At 35.6% G+C, this 16,432-nt stretch overlaps 1 protein-coding gene across 1 annotated transcript in view; it reads left to right on the top strand.

The window, feature by feature from the left end:
- The window catches only part of LOC118729541 (leucine-rich repeat and IQ domain-containing protein 1-like), a 25,987-nt gene extending 9,846 nt beyond the window's left edge, over nt 1–16,141 (top strand). Inside the window, exons 4-6 of the mRNA XM_045588311.1 lie at nt 12,957–13,048; nt 14,611–14,725; nt 15,573–16,141. Coding sequence (XP_045444267.1) covers nt 12,957–13,048; nt 14,611–14,725; nt 15,573–15,658 — 293 coding nt within the window. The 3' untranslated portion in view covers nt 15,659–16,141. The remainder of the gene's footprint in view (nt 1–12,956; nt 13,049–14,610; nt 14,726–15,572) is intronic.
- Nucleotides 16,142–16,432: the final 291 nt, after the last annotated feature.

Here is a 16,432-nt window from a genome sequence, read left to right as displayed (position 1 = left end):
TTAATTTTGTTTTTATGTTTTGGTTTTCTGTTAGTTTTAGTTTTTTTATTTTATTTTAATTTTTATTTATTTTGTTTTTGGGCATTAACCATGCCTCATGACTGGGGAAGACTGCGTGGCGCCCCCTGGAGGTCAAGATGAGAGTCTGCCCTCGTAATGGGCCCATTCCTTTGGCAAGGTAAGATTTATGAAGGAAAGCAATCTATACATCATCTTCAAGTTAGCTGATTACTAAATTAGCTATTTAAAATTAGTTTTAGAAATTAATTGATTACTAATAGTTTATAAATATATATATATGAAAACACCTACTTTCCTAATTATAAATAAAATTAAGCTTAAAATTGTTACATGTGAATTTCAACATCATATGCTAATCTGGCCATTATAAGTGAAGAGTTTGAATAGTCTATAAATCAGCCACAAAACTAAACTAAAAAAAAAAGGGGAGGAGCATTTATCATGAACTTTGATAATGAAAATATTAAACTTGATTAGATCTAAAACCAGGAATAGTTTAGTTTTGAAAATCATCTTTCTTGAATGAGGCATTAACATGTTTTTTAATATCAAAAGTCTAGTGATTTCTCACTTTATGTTATAAATTCTTAAGTTGATGCAATACAAGTTTATTATAGTATTGTTACCAAGCAATAGAGTCTATTTTCTTTCAAAGGCTCAATTAAATGTTTGCCCTTAGCTTACTGTATGTCAGATATCTTTTGCAATTATGCATAGCCACTTCCTCTTGGAATTTAATTCTTTGTTTGCAAACTTACAAACAATAAAAATTAGAAATTCCTGTTACTAACTAAAATTAACTTTCACATTTGTATTCTATATATTTGTTCCACACAAAAATCTTTGATTAATTTTAAGTAAAAGTTAAATCACATGATTTATACATAAAATTAAAATTTAATATTAAAACAGTGAGAGTCACGTCAATATTTTACAGTAAAACAATTAGAAAATAAGTTTCTTAATTTCTCACTCCACTAACTCATTCATTTAGAGGATTTTTGATAGACAATGAGTGATAATTTACTTTTTTTTTTTTTTTTAAAGAAACTGCTGTCATGGAAGGCAAACAATTTATTGGCTTCCCTTTCATATTTCCGACCCCATAAATTACTATTCAGGATTAAGTTTTTGTGGAATGAACAAAGGCAATTTAGTATTGACTATATACAAGTAATAAGTATAGGTAGATCAGAAACAATTTAAAGTTCTTTGTTAACTACTTTCCAAAATGACTTAAATATTAACATCTACTTAAGTTCCCCATCCAGCCCCTAAGATGCAGCCTTCATGCCAATTACAGAAGGAGGTAGTTTGTCCTGCTGGAGCACCCGTACAATACTCGGCCCGCCTGACTGGGGATTGGCTGTTCCCATGGTTACAGTTTGTTTAGTTTCTCTTCCACTTAGGTGGAGGGATTTAGCTGCTGGTGGGTTAGCTGGGGTCACTCACCCGGGGCCCCCCAAAAGGCGACCTCCCCTGCGAGGTCGCCCCCGCCAAGGCTGGGTCCCCAAGGTCGGGTCGTGGTGGGAAGGAGGCAGCGCCGCGGGAGCGCAGAGGAGCCGGAGCCTCTGGGTCCAGGGGCCGCGGGCCGCTGCGCAAGGCTCCAGGCTCCAGGCTCCAGGCTCCCTCACTTCGGGGCATTTTGGTGGCTTAGTCAAACTTGATCTGCTCTGACTAACCTTCCCTCAATGAAGGTGCACTGCCTTCCGCACTCCCTTCTTCTCTATTCTTTCTCTTAGTCTATTTTTTATACATAAATTTGGTTACTTTTTAAAAGTAGATTTCGTTCCCCCTTTATTATAGTTGAACTATGGTTGAAAGGTAGAGTTACTTAAGATTTACCATGTTTAGCGGCTTTAGCCAATTCTAAGTGATTCAATATAAACTTCAAATGTTTGCTGTCACCACGTCATAATCAGCCTAGGGCTGCACTCACCTGCCAGCTAAAGGAAGCGGTTGAGGGTTTGAAATGCAGCCAGTCCGCGTTGAAATGTGCTGTAGGTGTAAAATGTACATCAGATGTTGACTACTTAGTTGGCAAACAAGAATGTAGCCTTTTTAGGTTGAACTTCATAACGGTTTTTAACTGATTACATGTTGAAATACTATTTTGGATAAAATAAGTTACATAAAATATATTATTGAAGTTAATTTCACCTGTTTCTCTTTATTTCTTAAAACGTTGCTACTAACTAGAAAATTTAAGATTACAAATGTGCTCGATTATGTAATTGGACAGAGCTGATCTAAAGATCAGCCGAGGAGCACAGAGGGACATATAGTGGAAGTGACTCTTACCTTTCCCCGAGTCTCCTGTCTTTCTTTCTACATAAAGTTTTGTATACCTGTGTATTCTGCTTTATAGCACGTTTAAAAAAAAAAAAAGTTTCACCTAACCTTTGAATTGCACTTTAAGTTGGTTTGATTACAGAATCACATTTTGCACCAGTGATGGTGTTTTGTTCTCCTTTTGGTGAGAAAGGTTGTGGATGAACTGAGTATTTTTAAACTAGTTTTTAAAATTATGAAAGTACTGCATATTTATTATTTTAAAAATCACTCAACATAAAGGTATGAAATGACAATCAAAAGTTCCTCACTGCCTCCCAGCATGTTTCTGTCTAAAAATAAAAGGTGTGTGTGGTTACATAAGAGTGATATTACTCTGCCTCTCTCTCTGATACCTGCCATTTTTAAATTATTTCTCTGTGGCTATATTTCCTGAGGAGGATAGTAAGTGTGCTTATTTTTATTGAAAAACTAGTATAGTATTCTATTCCTTGGCTGCATTATATTTTATTTATCTGTTTTCCTGTTGAGTACGTAGGATATCTATACACGTTAGTGGTGTAATTGTAGATTCACATGCAGCCTTAAAAAATAATACTTGTACACAAAGGTAGCCTTGTATACACTGTCCACTGTCTCTCAGTGATAATATTTTGTAAACTATATTATAATATCATGACCAGGATATTTATATTGATGCAATCTGCTTTATTTGTACTTATTTGTATGTATATATGTCCTATATAATTTTTATTATCTGAATAGATTATACTACCACCATCAAGATACTGAACAGTTCCAACATTATAAGGATCTCTCATGTTGGCTTTTTATCATCATAACCATCTTCTTCCAACACAATCAGCTCCCAACTCTTATCAACCACTTATATGTTCTCCATTTATAAAATTGTGGCATGTAAAAATGTTATAGAAATGGAATCCTAAAGTATCTCATGCTTTGGTTTCTCAGCATAATTCCATCTTGAATCCACCAAAAAAGTTGATTTTGAGATGGATGAGTAAAATAAGACAAAAAAAAAAAAAAAAAAAAAAAAAAGAGGAAGGGAGGGAAGGGAAAAGAGGGAGAGAGGGAGGCAGGCAAATCCAAGAAGATAGAGTTCAGAGGTCGAAAGGCCAGGGACTTGAGGAAAGAATGAAAGTTTGGAATAGTCTCTAAAATAAAATAATAGCTGACTGGTACAGTTATTTTCAAAATTATTTTTACCAAGAGCCACAATAAAACAACAAAAAAAAGGTTACATTGTAATTCAAGCACACATACATACTTTAGAAACATGTTTGTTTTTAAACAAATCTTTAGCATATATAGTGTAATTATAGTTTTTTTTCTTTTTTCTGGCCTATTTTAGTATTTTCTATCCTATCCTGTCATTAATACTTGATAATCAAGAGGCACTAAATTAACTTTTTGATCTGCTAATGGGTTATGATAAACAATTTGAAGATTATTAGAAAAGGAGATGTTCAGAAGGATTGCTGGGCAGATGAATAGCTTGAGTTTGGGGACCATTTGGTAGTGAAGAACAGGATTTGAATTCAGGATGTCTGAATTATGATCCTGCCCCCATTACTTATTAATGTAATGGCTATGGACAGTTAAGTAACCTCTTCAAACCTGAGTGTTCTCATCTATACAATGACTCTCATGACCTTTAACCTTTTAAGTTACTCTGAAGATTACCCATTTTACAAATGTCTTCTAGTGCCTGCCTTGTCACAGCTACTTAATACTTGGAAGCTAATGATAGTGATGATGATGATGACATGAAGTTATATTGAAATATACTGATTAATGCATATATATTATAAATATTAAAGATTTAAATAGCCCATCTGGCATGGTTCAGTGATTGAGCATTGACCTATGAACCAGGAGATCATGGTTTGATTCCAGGTCAGGGCACATGAGTCAATCCCCAGTCGGGAGCAGGCAGGAGGCAGCCAGTTAGTGATTTCCTTTCATCATTGATTTTTCTAACTCTTTCTCCCTCTCCCTTCCTCTCTGAAATCAATAAAATATATTAAAAAAAGATTTAACTGAAATAAATTTTGATTTTACATGCCATAATTATACAATATTACATGTATTGTTACAAAAACACGGCACTCTCTGCTAAAATGAACAACTCGTGAGTTGATGAATAGAAACTAACCTTATATTTTCCCCATATATAGACTTAGGTTGTTCTCTGTATTTTAATCTCTGAACATTCAAGATGATCATATGCATTTTTCCATTAATCATTTCTATTTTGATGAGTTTTTTTGTGAAGTTTCTTTGTTCAGGAAGGCAAGCCAGCTTATTCCATGTAATTTTTTCCTTAGAGAATTAAAAGTCTAGGGAAAGGTTTGACTACCATTTTGTAGTCAAACATTGTTCTTAAATATATGGTTCAGACATGATCAGGTGTGATAAACATTTGTTAAGCTAAAATGTGTATATAGAACAATGTTGGATTATTATGACACATTAAATAACCCACAATTTGTATTAGCATATTAGCCTCTTTAATTTTCTTTGATTAGTTCTGTGATTTATTGTAAAGGATGATGGAAGATGCTGATGATACAAAGATCAATGAAGAAATAGAAACTGAATTGGACAAAATCAGCATTTCTTCTTTGGAAAAAGATGATGTAGATACTGATTCAATCTCAGAAACTCAGAGTGATGAGAGTGATGCTGTAAGTGTTAAGTTTTGGACTTTTGAGCCCTTTAATTGGAGGAAACTTTTCAGGAGATATTTTACTTTCTCAATGTGTTTTGTGTCTTTATCTCATGTTTAACCTTAGGATCATCTTTAAACAGTGTAAATTGATAGATATTTAAATATAAAAGTTTATTGAAGACAAAAATCACCTTATTAAAGATAAAAGGTTATTGAAGATAAAACTCATCCACATTCTTATGTGTATTTTTTGGGTAAAATTGGGATTATACCATGTTATGTATATACTAGAAGCCTGATGCATGAAATTCGTGCAAGAATACGCCTTCCCAGCCAGCTGCCTGGATCCCTCCCTCGCAGCAGTGGCAGCTGCAATCCCAGCATCATCCTGGAAGGATGTCCAATCTAATTAGAATATTACGCTTTAATTATTATAGATATTTGTATCCTGCTTTTTAACATTAATCGTGAACGTTCTAATATGAATATGTATGGATGGAAGCAAACTTTATGTGAAAAGATCTATAAGGGTAATGCTTTTTTAAAAAAATCAAACATGCTATCTTTTCACTTGTATATTTCTTCCAATGTTTATATGCTTTAAAAATCTGTTTATGATTCCTTTTCTTACCTCAAAACTCTTAACCCAATGGAAATTTATGTTACAAGATGAAGATCTAATTTGAAATTACCTTGAACATACTTATCTAATGTTTCTAGTGTCACTTGTTGAATAATCCAACTTTTCTTAATTGATTTATTTTATCTTTTTATACATTTGGTGTTTTACATATGATCTATCCAAGATTATCTTATATTTTCCATTAATCTTAATGTTTTCTGTATTAGTTTTATATTTTTCAATTTTAAATGAGTCCAATTTTCTGTTTTGCAATTTCAAAATCTTCTCAACTAAGTTTAAAAAAACAACAACACAAAACTCTCTTGCCAAGCTTCAAAAAATAACTATATTCTCAGTTTTAATTAGGATTTCAATACCTATACATATAATATTTGAGAAAATTTAATATTTTTACATTAGTATGTCTTTTTAACCACACTTAATTTGAGTGAAACTAAATATCCTGATATTTTTCATGTGATTTTGAAATTCAACAGAATCATAGATATAATTCATAACATCTGAAAATGAAAAGCAAATTTTTACCATATATATTTGTTTGAAATATTCCCTTTTTTTGCAGTTTTTATTTTTATTTTATTAAAACATTTTAATGTTTGCAGGTGTTCCTCTTCTCTCTCCCCTCTCCTCTGTTTCCTGCTCCCTTGGGCTTCACCACAATATTGTCAGTGTCCACAGGGTAAGCACACATGTTCTTCAGCGAAAGCTTTCACCTTATTTATCCAGTCACCCTCCTCCTCTCCCCATGGACACCATCCAGTCTGTCCCACACATCCAAGCTTCTGGTTCCATTTGTACATCAGTTTATTTTATTCATTAGATTCCACATATTAGTAAGGTAACATGGCATTTGTCTTTCTCTGACTGGATTATGTTGCTTAGCATAATACTCTCCAGGTCCATCCATTCTGTCTCAAAGGGTAAAAGTTCCTCCTTTTTTAGAGCGATATAGTATTTCATTGTGTAAAGGTACCACAGATTTTTATCTGCTCATCTTGGCCATTGTAAATCATGCTGCTATAAACAGGGATGCATATATCCTTTCTGATTGGTGTTTTGGGATTCTTAGGATATATTCCCAGAAGTGGGATCACTGGGTCAAAAAGCAGTACCATTTTTAATTTTTTGAGGAAACTCCATACTGTCGTCCACAATGGCTGCACCAGTCTGCATGCCCACCACCAGTGCACAATGGTTTCCTTTCCTCCACATCCTCACCAGCACTTGTCATTTGTTGATTTATTGATGATAGCTATTCTGACAGGTGTGAGATGAATTATGCTCTTTATAGCCTTTTACCTCATCTATGCATTTTCTCACATTTTTGATGTGGAATGAATGAGGGGATATTTGATACATAGTGTTAATGAAAAAGTTTATACTTTCATTATTGAAATTTTCAGGACTTAGTTGAATTACCGGAGTCAGTTCTTCACTGTATTAACATCATAAAGAAAAAGAGTAAAACTGCTGAAGAGCTCATTCTTCGGGACTTAGAAGATACTGATGTTTTAAGTAAGTACAGTTTTTATCTGCTTGAAAGATACATTTTTTTGTGAGAATAATTAACCTAAAATGTAGAAAATTAAGCTGTTTAAAATATGTTTCTCTTCTTTCATGCATATATTTAGTCTCTAATATAATATATATAGTATATTGGACTGTTCAATTTAGTTCATTTGTTTTTCTTACTAACCTTCCTTATTATCTCCAATAAATACTAATCACCAATATTTGTTTAACCAGCCTTAATTAAAACCAGACATTCTATTACTTTACATTAAAGAAAACTAATAAAAAATAATAAAGAAAACTAATCATGGGACTATTTTAAAAGTATCAGTTTATATATCTTTTTGGAGAAAAATATAATTTATATAAAAAGCCTAATAATGTTTATTTTCTTCAATTGATCAAATTTACTCCTGGGAATTATTCTATCTAATAAAAGAGTAATATACAAATTAACCATCACTCCACCACACCCACCAGCCATGCCCACCAGCCACGCTCACCAGTCAATCAGAGAGAGTATGCAAATAAACCCAACCAAGATGACTACAGCCACAGAGAGCAGGAAGGAGGCTTTGGTTTCCCAGGCAATGGAAGAAGCCAAGCTTTCTGCCTGCCCTTGCCAGCCTAAGCCTGCACTCAAGGCTACAAAGTTTCAATTATAGAAGGTAAACAAATCCAAACAGAAATAGCTCCTGGCCATGGAGTGAACAGGAGGCTTGGCTACCCTCCAGGCTACAAAATTTCAATTGTAGAAGGTAAATAAATCTCAGATACCAGGGCCTTCACTTGGATCGCCAGGGGTATGGCTGGTCTGCAAATCACTACAGACCCCTAGCCCAGGCTGCCCCATGCCCCAAGGGAACTCCCACCCTGATCCAGGACACCATTCAGGGCAAACCAGCTGGCCCCCACCTGTGCACCAGGCCTCTATTCTAATAAAAGAGTAATATGCAGATTGACCATCACTCCAACTGCCCATGTGGTCAAAGATCCTGTCCCTATGTGGATACAAGATGGCCACCACAAGATGGCCAGCAGGGGAGGGCAGTTGGGAGGCACTATGCCTGCAAGGGAGGGCAGTTGAGAGGGGCCAGGTCTGCAAGGGTGGGCAGTTGGAGGTGATCAACCCTACAGGGGAGGGCAGTTAGGGGTGACCAGGGCAGCAGAGGAGGGAAGTTGGGGGCAAACAGGCTGGCAGGGGAGCAGTTAGACATCAATCAGGCTGGCATGGGAATGGTTAGGGTGTGATCAGGCTGGTAGGCTGAAGTGGTTAGGGGCAATCAGGAAGGCAGGCAGGTGAGCAGTTGTGAGCCAGCAGTCCTGGATTGTGAGAGGGGTGTCAGACTGCCCTTTGAGACCCGATCCCAGTGGGACAGTCAGACATCCCTCAAGGGGGTGGTGCAGATTGGAGAGGGTGCAAGCTGGGCTGAGGGACACTCCCCCTTCTCCCTCAGCCTCACGCACAAATTTTGCTTGTAGCCTCTAGTTCTAAGAATAATTAAATAACAAAAGATTTCATTGGAATTAATTATGGCTTCATTTATAATGAAAAATTGCAACCATCTAAATGTTCAACAGGAGGTTGGTGTGTTCAATAATATACCCATTAAAAAGGTATTAGACAAATATTTAATGACATTAATATTTATGATATATTATTTAAATTGTTATAAAATTTAATGTAATTTGTGCAAATAATAGCATAAGTCATAATGTGAATATTCTCAGATACTCATCAACAAATATTACTGTGTGAAAATATCTCTTGTAGCCACTGAGAATACAGCAGAGAACAGAATAGGCAAAGCTTCTACTCTACTTTTCTAATGTTCCAGTGTGGACAGACAGGTAATAAACAAATAAATAAATATGTAATGTTCTGGTACAGATAAATGCTATGAAAGAAAAACAAATTCAAAATAAAGGGATGGAGTTTGGAGGTTGCTATTTTAGATAGGGTAGTTAGGGAAGGCCCCTAGGGGGAGCTGCTATTTAAGCAATGACTGAGAAGGTAAGCCACATGAATGTGATAATGAATGAGATGATGAACCATGAGGATATCTAGAGAGCTGATGTTCTAGAAAGAAGGAATTGTAAATGCCTAGACACATTGAGTGGGCTTAATATATTTGGAGAACAGTAAGCCTTTGTGATTATATCTAAGAATAATACTAGGGTCTGATCATATAGGGCTCTTATAAATCATGGTGGATTATGACAATAGTTAGAGATGAGAGTTATCCTACATAATAAAAGTGTAATGTGCAAATTGACTGAACAGCAGAATGACCAGTAGGCAGGGGCCGGCATGCATGTGCTGCCAGGCCAGCCAAAGCATGTGCCAGTGGGCAGAGGGAGGGAAGGGTGATGCTGGAGGGGGCGGCATTCAGCAGCCACAGGGGGCGATGGGGTGAAGGGGCGGCACCATCCCCTGATGGACCAGTCTGGTCACCTCCCACAGATGTCAGTAGGACATCCCTGAGGACTCTTGGGCTGTGAAAGGGCACGGGCCAGGCTGAGGGACCCCTCACTCCCGCAGTGCAAGAATTTTCATGCACCGGGCTTTTAGTCCTATATAATAAGAGGCTAATATGCAAATTGACCAAACAGTGGAACAACCAGCTACTATGGCATGCACTGATCAGGGGAAGACGCTCACACAGGAGCTCCCCCTGGTGGTCAGTGTGCTCCACTCAGCCAGAATCCAGGCTCATTGGTGGCAAGTGCAGTGGTGGTGGTGGGAGCCCCTCCCTCCTCCGCAGCAAGTGGACAATAAGGAGCGATGGGTCCCGGACTGCGAGAGCCCTGGACTGTGAGAGGGATGTCTGACTGCCGGCTTAGGGCTTGGGCCTAAGCTGGCAGGCTTACATCCCCTGTGGAGTCCTAGAGTGTGAGAAGGCACCAGCCAGGCTGAGGGACTACTGCCCTCCAGTGTACGGATGTGGTGTGCCGGGCCTCTAGTTTGAGTAGAAATGATGAAAACGGTCATACTCTAGAAACCATTTTTATGGTAGAAGAACCAAAAAGATGTATTGATGGATTGGTGTCAAAGAAAGAGAAAAAAATGGCTCCAAGATTTTTGTCCTGAGCATCTATTGATAAATGAATGGATATGTAAAGATTTGTTATATACTACAGATGCTTCAAATTTTGGCAGTGATTATTTATAGTTGAGGTATTAGAGATTTTAATGGTGTGATAATTTATTTTTACTAAGGTTTATACAATGAAAATAAAAGTATATTCCCAATTATATAGCTTAATTATGAAAAAAGCCAGAGGTAACAATTATAGAAAACTAGAGGCCCATGGCATGAAGAGATGTGTGCAATAGGCCTTCCTTCCCTTGGCTTCCAGTACTGGTTTTACTCTGGCACCTGGGACCCAAGCCTTCACTCTAGCTGGAGTCTGCTGCCTTTGCTGCAGACTCCAGCCAGAGTCTGCCTTTTTTTGTCTTTGCTGCAGGCTCCGGCTAAAGTCTGCTGTCTTCGTCTTTGTTGTAGACCCTGACTGGAGTCTGCCATCTTCGTCTTCACTGCAGAGGAGTCTGCAGTCTTCGTCTTCACTGTGGCCAGCTGCTCCTGAAGATCTCTTCACCCCCTGCCCTCCCTCTCATAGCAGGCGTCCTGCCTCAATGGGCACTCGAAGCCTGGAGCAGCTGGGCAGCCGCCATGTTTCTCCTCCTAATGTGCATATTCCCTCCTGATTGCCTGGTGGGCATAGTGGAGTGATGGTTAATTTGCATGTTTCTCTTTTATTGGTTTAGATTAGTTATATGAAAGTTTATGTAACTACAATTATGGCAGTGGTTTAGAAAATTATGAGAGGATCTCCTATACAGTTGTAGTCAAATAGGTTTAATAGTTTTAATGAATAATTTTCCAAGAAAATCAAAATTATCAATATTTATTGACAAAAAATAGAAATATTTTTACATCAATAATCTGGCAAGATGGTGGACATATATTTCTTTTCAGATGTCTTTAGAAACTGGAAATAATTTTGCAATAGAATTATTACAAATCATCCAGGAGCAAAAATCGGTAGGCTATATACTAATTTAGTTATAAAAAGGTACATATTTTAAAAATACAATTGTATAGTCATAACACAGACAGTAGAAGCCAGAGTCTAACTCAATTTATGAATATAAATGTATTGATTAGGGCTCCCAGTTGTAGACATCAGAAGCCATTGAGGGTATTTGTTTATGTGTTTGTTTTTATGGGTTAGAATAAATGTTCTGGTTATTACTGCAAAACAAACTTGGTGATTTAAAATAACAATTTGTTATTATCTTTTATGATTCTGTAGGTTGACTGGGGTAAGCCAAGCAGTTCCTGCTTTGGTATCATATGCATTTGGCATCAGATGTTGAGTAAGGCTGCAGTCACCTGAAATCTTTACTGGATTCTAATTGTAAGATGGCTCACTCAAATGTCTGGCAATTTATGCTCATTATTAGCTGCGTGTTCATTTGGTTCTATCAGCAGGAGGCACCTGCATGTGATTTGTCCCTATGGGCTGCATGCTAGCTGCATGGTGGGTGAGAAGTACCATATCACGAACAAAATACCAAGAGACTAAGGTGGGACCTTTTAAGGTTTCATTATGACCTGTTCTCAGATGATGCAACATCATTCCTACCAGTCCTGATGGTTACACAGGGTTAGTCTAGCTTCTGTGCAAGAGGATCTATGCAGAATGTGCATACCAAGGAATGTGGGAGAAGAATCTTTGGAGATTTGTTACGACAGTAAGTAACAGATTGCTAACAGAACTTAAGAAACAGATTGTAGACTGAGTATCCAACATGTACAAAATACACACGCACACATACACTACAGAACCTGTCTGCTGCAGGAGCTTGCTATCTGATATAATTAAAGAAGTCAGAGACATTTATTATCTACTATGCACTCCTGTCTCCAAACCAAAGCTCTCTCTATCTATCATGGTTGGGCCAAAAAAAAAAAGTTAAAATATGGCTTCCTGCTTCTCTTCACACATAATATTTTGTAAAAATAAATAATTACACAGATATATCAATTGATAGAACGTAAGTCACCTTTAGAAACCTAGTGTAAAGGGGATCTGGAGAATGTTACTTTTTGCTCTACAGCCCCTCACTCAGAAAAGCATGCCAGAAGATTGTGCATAGTTGTTGAAGACGAAAATCTGTATCTAACAAAATAGTTGTGAATGGAAAGTTAACCAACAAAATGATTAACTTAATAAATAGTTTACTGTTAGGAAATGTTACCATGATCTAACACATTAAATGGATAAGGAAAAGAAACATAACTACATTTACACAGATAATACAAAGACTTGATAAAATAAAACAAAAACTCACAAACTCAAGAAAGTTTACTTCATTTGCATGTTAGTAATTATAATCTTTCAAACTAGTAGTTTTATTAAAGTGATTGCAATATCTTGTGTAAAATTATATTGCTAGTTGTAGCAGGTAAAGTTAAACTTTTCTTGATTTCTAATCAGGATATTACAATATCAAACAAAACCTTATTATGTGTATGTAGAGAATAAACTTTAGTCAGAATATAAAAGAGGATACCAAATTAGTGATATAAAAATTTCTTACATGTTAGAGTAAAAATTACAGATTTCTTCTGTTCTTTATTCTTTTTGCTTTTCTGTGGTTTTGACTTACTGATCAATAATATGCTATGATAGAATTTGGGATTAAAAGAATGTTGGAAGGTTTGAAATTTTAATATTTTGTTCCTTACTCTAATATTTAAAGTTATAATATTTTTTTTCTTTCTCTAGGCTACACTTATGGAGCAGTTTCTAATAATTATATGCGCTTAAGGGTAGAATTATCCACTGAACATGAAGAAAACTCAGATCAATTAGTGAAGGTATATGCTCAACATTTAACTAAAATTATTCATTATTACCTTCCCTCTTACATCAGATGATATTCACTGGTTTCACTGATTTAAAAATTAAGTAGTATTCAAGCAAATCATTTTTAGTTTATATTTTCCTTGGCATATAAAATAAAACAACTCAAATTTCAATATATAAAAATATAAGATATAGAAATTTGGGGAAAAATGAAACATCACTACTTGGGAATTTTATGTGTATGTAGATTAAAGAGTAGAATGATATTGATTTCCCCCCCTCCCAAAACTCTGACCCCAAAAATGAACATATACTAGTGTTTATTGACTTGCTTAGGAATATAACGTATTCCAGCAGAGATTTTAAATACTGTATAGAAAATTTCAACTGAGAACATCTTATGTTAGTTTTTCTTTAAAGATATAATTGAATACTCATAAAATATAAGAGTAAAGGAGAGTTAGCATTTTGGGTTAAAACTCCCACAAATCTATTCTACAGTTTCAATATCTTGGCTTCATTTTTTAACTCTCATTTTATCTGACTCTATTCTCCAGAAAATGTTTAAAATAATATGAAAATTATATGTATTTTCTTACTTGCTGTTTTGATAACACTAAAGCTTGAAATATTAACTTAGAATTATACTGGTATTTCATTGGAATAGATAATATTTTTTTCCATCTAGAGTCTGATGGAATCTAAATATAGAAAAGTATTTATCAGGATTACATCATATATAATTCATATTAAAGTAGGTAATAGTCCTAGTTTTTAAACATATTTAATAGATCAGAAATTTGTATATGTGAAAAATACTTCGGATAAGAAAGATAGAAATGTATTAGGAGGTAAACAAATATTAGTAAAAATATTTTAAAATTATTATCAAGCAGTTTAGGAAATTGCTGTGGATTAATATTATAGAGTGACTAGAGTTCTAAAAACCATAAGCTTAAAATAGAGTGAGCTTGCATGGGCAAAACATTATTATTCACCATGAAGATAATGATTATGAATGTGCTTTAGAAATGCATTGGAGAAGGGTTTGAAGTAAATAAAGTTATAGCAATAAATCAACAAACAATAAGTGCTGGTGAGGATGAGGAGAAAAGGGAACCCTAATTCCCTGCTAGTGGGAATGCAGACTGGTGCAGCCACTGTGGAAAACAGTGAGGATTTTCCTCAAAAAATTAAAAATGGAACTCTCATTTGATCCAGTGATCCCATTTTTAAAAATATATTCTAAGAATCCCAAAATACCAATCAGAAAGAATATATGCACTCTTATGTTCATAGCAGCATAATTTACAAGAGGTAAATATGTATATATGCATAGCCGATGGGCAAAAAATACTGTGGGGACAGTCTGGGGAGGGGGCAGGAGTTGGATGAAGGGCTTCAGTGGGCAGGGGAGGGGAGGGAAAGGGGATATTTGTAATACTTTCAAAAATAAAGTTTGAAAAAAGAGTTGTAGCTATGTGTAATAGACATATTTTCTATATTATCAAACTGATAGCTTGATGCTCTATTTTGGTTCTCTTTAATCACTGGTATTCTTTTAACCTCTTAGATATTATCTGAAATAGAAAAAGAAGAATTTCTGAGAAGTAAAACCCACCGTGACCATCCTAATTCTGTTCCAGAGCCTGGTGCTTATGAACATGTGGATGAACATATTTTGCTAGGTGGACAAAACTCAATAATATTTTTGATAATTTTTATCTGATTATAGTTATCTTAGGAAATATACTTTTTTCTCTTGACAGTTAGGAAAATAAAATCATATATAATGTTGTGCTTATTTAATTACATACTCTAATAGTTTTGTTTATGCTTCCTAAAGTACCTAGATTGAAATATGTTTGTAATTTTTCTACATATATAGCTGACTGCAATTAACATACCTACCCTTGAATTTCTTCAGAATATAATAACTACCCAGGAGCACACACACTCTGTAATTTTAGATTAAGTTTAGTTGAGTAGTTTAAAGCAAGTTATGTGTTTTCTCTGTTGACCGCAGTAGAATTTCCATATAAATTTAAGACTATGTTTTTTTTTACTAGAGGCCCAGCGTATGAAATTCCTGCACTCAGGGGATTGCCCCAACTGGGCCTGCATCCTCTTGCAGTCCGGGAGCTCTCGGGGGATGTCTGACTGATGACTTAGGCAGCTTCTCATGGAAGTGGACGTAGCTGGTAGTCAGACATCGTTAGCGCTGCTGCAGAGGCAGGAGAGGATTCTGCCACCACCACTGCCCTCGCCAGCCATGAGCCTGGCTTCTGGCTGAGTGGTGCTTCCCCTGTGGGAGTGCACTGATCACTAGGGGGCAGATCTTGCATAGTGGCCAGTCATTCTGCCATTTGGTCGATTTGCGTATTAGCCTTTTATTGTATAGGATTTTTATTTTATCACTTTTTTTTTGGTAATATGTTGAAATTATTTCTTCTTTTCAAAATTACTTTTATACTTCACAATAGATCACTTTTGACAGTTTTAATCTTAAACAACATTTTTTTTTTATGACTGCAGATGATGGTGAAATAAATTTTGGGTACTGTGAAGTGGAAGAAAGATGTAAGCAATCTTTTGAAGTTTGGCAAGATAAACAGAACTAGAAAACCAATAGAAAGAAACTCTCAAAGCTCAGAGGGATAGAGAAAAAAAGCACTTTCAAGAAGAAGAAGAAAAGAGACATTGCTGGATGAAACAGTTTGAAGTTGAAAAGGAGAAATTAGAGAATATGCAAAAGGTTTTTGTTTTTAATATTTATTTTTATTTTTTTTCATATTTCTTTTTAAACTAGCAGCTACTTATGAAGAGTTTTGTAGTATAGTGTGGATTTACTTTTATTACTCCTGATAATAAAGGCAATTAACTGGTTAATAATATTTAATATGGTTTCCTTAATTAGTTTTTATTGAAATTTATTGGAATTTCAAATACTGCTTTGGATGATGGGAGCCACTAAAGTCTTTGAAGTTTCATAGATAATCCGAAAAAGGATGACATTTATAGCACAAACTGTGGCTTTTTTATACCCTTCTAATTATAGGAAAATATAACAGAATTTTGTTGATCATACAGTGCTCTTGCTATAGCAATTAAGAGAAAACATATTCAGTTGAAGAGGTTCAACCAAGTAAATGATGGTTTGTACTTCATCTCTATAATTGAACTATCAATAATTCCTTGGACTAGACATTTTTTTGGTATGGAAGACTTTTGTGTTGTAATTCAGTTTTCTCCAATCCCACCTCAGGAGATCTACACCCTGAGGTCACTGTAGTGGCATATTGAGAAACTGGTGGATTTTTAGGACCTGCTTGTGGGCTCTCATGATCCTTAGAATCTTTAGATATCAGGCTGGACAGACTTCTCTGCCTAACATC

This window comes from Pipistrellus kuhlii, unplaced genomic scaffold (genome assembly GCF_014108245.1).
Source record: "Pipistrellus kuhlii isolate mPipKuh1 unplaced genomic scaffold, mPipKuh1.p scaffold_m20_p_3, whole genome shotgun sequence".
NCBI lineage: Eukaryota > Metazoa > Chordata > Mammalia > Chiroptera > Vespertilionidae > Pipistrellus > Pipistrellus kuhlii.
The sequence above is the reverse complement of the archived record's forward strand: the minus strand, read 5'-3'. Positions and strand labels throughout refer to the sequence as shown.